The sequence below is a fragment of the Sus scrofa genome, chromosome 13 (genome assembly GCF_054392235.1).
Source record: "Sus scrofa isolate SSC_HxYL_T2T_F1_AM1 chromosome 13, Sscrofa_HxYL_maternal_Yorkshire_Landrace_v2.0, whole genome shotgun sequence".
Taxonomy (NCBI): Eukaryota; Metazoa; Chordata; class Mammalia; order Artiodactyla; family Suidae; genus Sus; species Sus scrofa.
This window is the reverse complement of record NC_139395.1, coordinates 18,199,928-18,207,748: the sequence shown is the minus strand read 5'-3', so window position 1 is coordinate 18,207,748 and position 7,821 is coordinate 18,199,928. Positions and strand designations below refer to the sequence as shown.

Genomic DNA, 7,821 nt, shown 5'->3' with positions numbered 1-7,821 from the left:
ACTGCAGCCCTACTCACAATAGCCAAGATATGGAAGCAATCTCAATGTCCATCATGAGATGAATGGATAAAGAAGATGTGGTACAGGAGTTCCAAGGTGGCACAGTGAGTTAAGGGTTCAATCCCTGGCCCCAGAACTTCCGTATGCTGCAGGTGTGGCCCCCACACCCTGCCAAAATTGTACATATATACAATAGACTATTACTCTGCTATAAAAAGAATGAAATAATGCCATCTGCAACATCAATGATCCTAGAGATTATCATACTAGGTGAAGTAAGTCAGACAAATGTCATAGATCACTTTTATGTAGAATCTAAAATACCACACAGATGAACATATCTATGAAATAGAAACAGATTCACGGATACAGAGAACAGACTTGTGGTTGTCAAGGGTTGGGGATGAACGGGGAGTCTGGGATTAGCAAATGCAAACTATTGTTTGGGGTTTTTTGTTTGTTTGTTTTGTTTTTTTAAACTGTTACATACAGGATGTATACACAACAAGGTCCTACTGTACAGCACAGGGTATTCAGTATCATGATAAACCATAATGGAAAAGAATATGAAAAAGAATATATATACCACTGAAGCACTTTGCTGAAATTAATATAATACTAAATCAATGATATTTCAAATTTTTTAAATTAGTAAAAAAAAAAACTAGCAACAGAGTTCTCTTGACCTCACTTCCCTTTCCAGCTTCCATCCCGTCTTTTTCCTTCCCTTTACAGTAAGATTCTTTAAAATTATGATTTATACTCACTCTTCACAATTTTTCCTCCAGTTGTTCCCACATTCCAATGTTTCACTCTTAACAACAGCCCTCTTGTCAAGATCGCCAGATTTATACTCACTCATCACAATTTTTCCTCCAGTTGTTTCCCACATTCCAATGTTTCACTCTTAACAGCCCTCTTGTCAAGATCGCCACTGACCTTCAATGGCTACATCGATGGCTGCTCATGAGAACCCATCTCTGCTGTCGTATCAAGCATGGCACAGCTGACCAGTCCATCCTGCTTGAAACACTTTCATTTGGCTTTTTGACAGCACACTCCTCTTCTCTTTCTCCTTCCTGTTTATGTGAGCACTTTTTGCAACCTAATAGCCCAAACCTCATCAATGCCCTATGACAGTGTGACCCAGTAACACAGCCGAGGCATCCTCAAATTTGGAAGCTGAACACTGAAAATTTGACCACAATGGCTACAGTCAAATGAACAAAAAAACGAGAGTTATAACGATACTTAAAACCTCACTGGTCATCTTTGGAGGTTTCTAGGAAACCAACTCATAATTGGCTAAGTGATAAATAAAGGGAAAGAAGCAAGTACTGATCCTATCTTTCCAACTCAGATTCATTTCAGGGCAAGGCCAATGAGAGAAAGCTAATTTTAGGAGAATCTTAGGTAATAAATGCAGGGAAAAAATGATAGAGGAGTTCTCATTGTGGCACAGCAGAAACCAATCCAACTAGTAACCACGAGGTTGCGGGTTCAATCCCTGGCCTTGCTCATTGGGTTAAGGATCTGGTGTTGCCATGAGCTGTGGTGTAGGTCACAGATGCAGCTCGGATCCTGCCTTGCTGTGCCTGTGGTGTAGGTCACAGAAGCGGCTCAGATCCTGCCTTGCTGTGTCTGTGGTGTAGGTGGGCAGCTGTAGCTCCGATTAGACCCCTAGCCTGGGAACCTCCATATGCCGTGAGTGTGGCCCTAAAAAGCAAAAAAAAAAAAAAAAAGGTAGAGATGGACAATTAGTCCTTAATAGTAGGTGGCTGATAAAAAGCTGAACACTTTGATCAATCTTAAAAACACTCAAAGTGGGTAAGACATTAGGCACCTCCTCAAGATGCAACAGAAAAACATACCATCACTTAGGATGCAGTTCTGCAAAACAAAATCTTGAGTCTTGAATATAAATAAGCTCTAGATCTACTTACCAGTTTTTGTGACATGCGGAGGATAAAGGGTCATGTCCAATGACACCTTGGGGATATGATAGGCTGGGTTTACAACGTGGGAATCTCCAGAACAAACGCCCCTGTTTCTTCAACAAAGTGTCTAAGGATATGTGAGTGGAGTGGGGAGAGGGGACTGTGGATTTAAAGAAACTCAAAAGACATCTCAACTGAATGCACTATGTGGACTTTGGGGCAATGGGGGGGAAACAACACAGAAGGGTCTCAGATGATATCAAGGAATCATTGTTACTTGTGTTGAGTATGATGACGGCGTTGTGGTCATGTTGATGTGATAGGGCTGTTATTTACTTAAGAATTTACAGGTAACATAAGATTTCTAGGATTTGCTTCAAAATACTCCTGCAACATCAAAACACAAAGAGGTTGAGGGCAAACAAAAACAAACAGCAGAAAGTTGATAATCAGTGAAACTGGGTGATGGATCCCTAAGAGTTAGTTTTACTGTCCTCTTTACTTTGATCTATCTTGGAAGTTTTCATAGTAAGACTTTTCTTTTTCCAAGGTTGGGTCTACTGACCAGAACCAGGGTCCCAGGATCTGGGAACATCCTCATCCCAGAGCTCCACATCCACCTGCAGGAACCCTGTGGATGAAGAAGTGCCCTGTGCCTCAGAGAAAGCCCCCTGGATGGCTCATTATATGGGAAAGGCTGGTATTTGACCCATTTTCTGGTGAGCCCTAGTGCTCATACCAACATTTAAAATTTGAAAAAGACTCACTTACCAACTTAATCTATCTTTGGAGTAGACTGTGAAAGGGAGGGTCTCATGTTCCGAGAAGAGACATTCTTTCACAAACTCATCATAAGGCCGGAAGGATCCTTTAAAACAGCCCATCAGCAGAGTTCCCCTGTGGTGCGGCAGGGTGACAATCTGGCATTGTCACTGCAGTGGCTTGAGCTGCTGCTAAAGCCTGAGGCTGGGGAACTTCCACATGATGAGGGCATGGCCAAAAAAAAAAAAAGAAAGAAAGAAAAGAAAACCACAGCAACAGCTATCAGCTCTAGGCAGACTCTTTCACTTACATACAAAGTATCTACCAAGGACCTAACCATGTGCCAAGGCAAGCCTGAACAAGCCCTACCAGTGGGAAGGCCACAGGCAGGCAGACTAAAGCTGTGCCATCCAGTCGCTTAAATCCTTTCTTTTTTCTTTCTTCTTTTTTTTTTTTTTTTTGTGCACCCACAGCATATGGAAGTTCCCAGGCTAGGGGTTGAATGGGAGCTGCAGCTGCTGGCCTACACCACTGCCACAGCAACACCAGACCTGAGCCACATCTGTGACCTACACCGCAGCTTGAGGCATCACCAGATCCTTAACCCACTGAGCGAGGCCAGGAATCAAACCTGCATCTTCATGGATGCTAGTTGGATTCGTTTCCGCTGTACCATGACAGGAACTCCTAAATCCTTTCTGAACAGGACAAGGAACGGCACACTAATAACAAACTCACATTCTGGTGCTGCTCTGCCAAGCATTTCACAGAGACCTTTAATCCCCATAACAGCCCGAAGGGGAAGGTGGTACTGCTACCTTCTTTACATGCAGATGTATGTGCACACACGGCTATAATTACAGACTGAGGCATCATGAGGGTCAGTGATGTGCTCCAGGGCATTTACCCAGTATGCACTGGAGCTGAGATGTGAACCAAGCAGGGGCTCTCTCCAGTTAACATTCTCAGCCGCCACTCTATAAATTCCAAGCCACGCTGGCTGACCGCACTCAATGTGAAGACCAAAGAGATCAAGACTGACTGGGCAATCAAGGGCAAAGGACATTCTTGACCAGTGGACCAGAAATATCATTTAGCACTCAGCCCCAGAAAGGACAGAGCTGGAAGGAGCGATGGTCCAAAGGTCATGACCTGGTCCCTCAGCGGTTTGAAGTTGGTGACAGTGAGTAGCTGGCCGGGTGGCAGAGCTGGGATCTCCAGGAAAGGTAGCCCTTGCTCTATGACAACAGCAGGCACACAGGCCCCCATCATATGCTGCTCCCCCTGCATCTCCACTCCCAACACAGAAAGGCCCTGCTGCTCCCGCATCCCTGAATTTCATCATACTACGATGCGCTGCCTCTTGAGCGCTCGGCCCTTGAGCCCAGTCTCCAGCCTGGACACTCTGGGGCCAACTGATGATCCAGGGCTCTGTAAGGAGGCCAGAGCCTCTCACATTCCCCTCACCTCCGAAATGGTGATGTTCAATTCCCTAAACATACTCTGATATTCCCGTCACATCGATGGCCCCCCGTCCTCCCACTGAGTTCAATTTCTGCTGAGCCACAGTGGGAACCCCCCAGCCTGCTTTCTCCTTTTTCTTTTTTGCTTTTTAGGCCACAGGTGTGGCACATGGAAGTTCCCAGGCTAAGGGTCAAATCGGAGCTACAGCTGCCAGCCTACACCACAGGCACAGCAATGCCAGATCTGAGCCGCATCTGCAATGTTCGCCATAGCTCAGGGCAAAGGCCAAGGATTGAACCCGCATCCTCATGGATATTAGTCAGATTCATTCCCACTGTGCCATAAGGGGAACTCCCCAGCCTGTTTTCTTGAGCAGACTTGAGGACAGTGTTCCACCACTCTCTCCACTTATCCTGGGGACTGCTTCCTGGACCCCAGGCTTAGCAAGCGGTAAAGTGTGAAGTTTCTTTCAGTTACTCAACAGGTATGTGAGAAGCTGCTGTGGCAGGAACAACCTGGAAGAAGAACGAAATAAAAGGCAAAGCAGCAGGATTTGGAAATGGCTCTGTACCCCTTAATCATTCCTAAGCACAGTTCTACAGCTAACCAGCCCACCACTGAAGGCAGATTCCACAGGGAACACGGAAGTCACCCTAGACTTTATCCCAAATAAGAAGCTGCTTCCTACATGCAGCTTTGAAATAGGCAGCCGAGACACAAACCCCAGAAAAGGCTTCCTTTGAGAAGAAATGAACAATTAGTATATATACTTAGGATATCCATTCACATGAAGCAAATATGCTGGATAGTCAATTCCCTAAAGCAGTTTCCTAATAATTTCCTATTTCCAAACCCAACTTTAATGGTCTGAAGAAGCAAGGCTAGAGGCCACACTAATGCTAAGAATATAAAGAATTTTAAAGTGAAGACTCTTTCCCGTACTATAGAAAACTGACAGAACAGTGTAAACCAGCTATAATGGAAAAAATTAAAATCATTAAAAACACTTTTTTAAATTAAAAAAAATTTCAAGGTGAAATGATCAAGAATATGTTTAAGTTTATTCAACATGAGATAGAGAAGCTGCTGTAAAATAATTTAAATATAGCCTACATTTCACACACAAACCATATTTTCATGTTTTTTTCCTTAAGGGGAAAGGAAACCTGTATTGGTCAATTCCAGGTACAACATGAGTTAATCAGTCATTCATAAAAGTCAACGTAGTAAAAAAAAGTTTCATCAATAAACTTTTTGGCAAAAGGCCTTTAAGTATGTCAGCTGCTTTTTCTTGTCTTCTCCAACTGGTCACTGAGTTCACAGCCTTAAAATATAAGACTGGATAGAGGTAAATTCATCCTGCCACAAATCACAGAGCATGCCGCCTGTCACTATCCTAGAGGCCCTCCTGATTCACCCTTTTCCACCTCTGCCTGCCCCCTACCACCACTTCTCAAAGCAAATGTGCTCTCTGGGAATGTGGCTCCTCGCCAGTTCCTTGGAGAAGAAGTCTGTCATCGGAGGTGGGCCACAAAGGTAGAACAAGGTCTCTTTCGAAATATGATCTCTTATCTCCTTCTCCGTTAGTCTTCCTTCTACCAAAAAACAGAACAGACACTAGATTAAGCCAGCCATGTTTGTATTAAAAAGAGGAAGGGCTAACCACAACTTGGCAACAGTGTTTATTTTCAATAACTAAGCTCAGGGGGTTGTGTCCTGAGTCATCCACGCACTGGCTCTTGTTGGTGTCCGGGCCAGACCGAAGCAGAAGCGTGTCTCCAGGTTTCCTGAATTCACAGCAGCGCTGTGGGCAGCCGAGCATGATGCACTATCCATACAGCACCAGGGAGTGTGCTGTTCTTTGGGAGAGATTCAAAACTGCCTTCAACAAAGTAAATAAACTGCTTTGTGAGAAACCCTTCCAAAAAAGGGAAACCATGAGAAATCTAAATGACTATTAATGGCAAATGGCACTGATGCAATCAAAGCTGACTATACGTTCTTTGTATGCATACTACAGCGATGATGCAAAGGTCCCTTAAACATGGAGAATAAATTTTTAATATGGGCCATAGGAGCTCTATATGTAATAAGTAAATCCAACTAATCTCCCCGTATTTTTCCCTGATGAATCACTTCTCAATTCCCCAGGTAGTGATATTCCCAGCCAGCGACTTCCAACAATGGAGCATCTACTCAACCAACTGGCACAGCCACAAAATGATGGCATGGAGGTAGTCAAAATATCTTCAGGGGACTCACCCGTGATGTATGGCTTGAGGTCTGCACTGATTTGTGTAGTCTGCTTTGTAACATGCAAACTGCAGGCAATCTTCTCAGGAAATTCATTTACTAAATCGAGGATATTTTTCTGGAATGTCAAACATATTTGGTCACACTACAATTTTAAAAAATCAAAACAGATGTGCACCCCCTCGGACGCGGAGCCTCCCCTGCCATTCTGCACACGTCTACTGCCCCGGCTCTCCACTTAGAGATATTGTTTGCAGCCGAGCAGGCTGGAGCATTGCGAGTACGGAGGGCTCTGCGGCTTTAATTGAAATCTGAATATGCTAACAAGCATATTACTAACTCTCCGGGAGTTTTTTCTTTTTCCTTTCTCCCAAGCGTGGGCAATTAAGCAGCAGTTTCACTGACCACAGTTGTGTCTTTTAACTGTTTCTGTTCTTTTGTTCATCTTTGCAGCTGCAAAGAGTGAAAGCCTTCTCCCATCAAAGGGACTAGAGTTTCCACAGATGCAACTGATAAGGGTTTCACGTAGCCAGCTGGGTGCAATCTACTCCTGCACCATCAAACCCATTCGTAGGCCTCCTGACTCTCTGGGGAACCCCGGGGCCACAGTGGCTTTTCTGCTCGTCCACCTCCAGATCCGAGCCAGCCAGCCCTGGCCCTCCTGATACTTCCCCAAGAACCTCCTCAGCACTAGCTTTTTTAATTGTCTTGGGCAAGATGTGCTGTTTAATTCTCATATGAACATGATCCAGCCTTTCAAGCCTTTGGTTGTGAATTGCTGCAGAGAAGAGAGACGGAGAAGAAAATTCCCTGGGCACTAATACCATAACGAGGTTTGCTCACAGCAAGCTCTGAGACACACACTTCTCACCTCACCTTGAACAGGAGCTCGCTGGTGTTTTTTGCACTGTAGAACAGTTTGATTGTTCCGACCTTATACCCACTTCCCTTGTTCGCCCATTCTCTGTGGAGGTCTGCCACATGCCGCAGGATGGAAAGCAGAGGGTTAATTCCAACTCCTCCCGCGATCAACACAAGGTTTCTAGAAGCATCTGCAGGCTGAGGGTCAAAGAAGAACTCTCCACCCACTCTCACGGCCACTTCAGAGTCCAGTGTACACTAAGGGGGGGAGAGAAAACAGCCTTTAATCCTCTGTATTGCAAAGGTCTTAAACCAAATGTTCTTCCTTAGTGAAGCTGAGTGCGTCCACCCCCTACATCTTTATCCGTTTTAGGACCATTTTTTACAGCTTGCTCTCAGTCTCTGCAGGGCCCTGTGAACCAATTCCACTTGTCCATTATATACAGGCCATTTGCTCCTCCATCTTCATGCTGCCTTTCTGGTACCCAGAAAAGGAAATTCACTTCAGTAATTTGCCATTTGTTAGCTGCTTAGGTGATGAGCT

At 44.7% G+C, this 7,821-nt stretch overlaps 1 protein-coding gene across 22 annotated transcripts in view; it reads right to left on the bottom strand.

The window, feature by feature from the left end:
• Nucleotides 1-5,202: 5,202 nt before the first annotated feature.
• The window catches only part of OXNAD1 (oxidoreductase NAD binding domain containing 1), a 41,427-nt gene continuing 38,808 nt past the window's right edge, over nucleotides 5,203-7,821 (bottom strand). For 11 of the 22 annotated variants that reach the window (XM_021071349.2, XM_021071353.2, XM_021071348.2 and 8 more), the window contains 3 exons: nucleotides 7,293-7,535; nucleotides 6,426-6,534; nucleotides 5,203-5,758 (listed from right to left, as the gene is read on the bottom strand). In XM_021071349.2, coding sequence (XP_020927008.1) covers nucleotides 5,604-5,758; nucleotides 6,426-6,534; nucleotides 7,293-7,535 — 507 coding nt within the window. In that variant the 3' untranslated portion in view covers nucleotides 5,203-5,603. Of the gene's footprint in view, nucleotides 6,042-6,425; nucleotides 6,535-7,287; nucleotides 7,536-7,821 lie in introns of all 22 variants that reach the window. The other 11 variants (XR_014825068.1, XR_014825067.1, XR_014825069.1 and 8 more) reach the window with 5 other exon arrangements.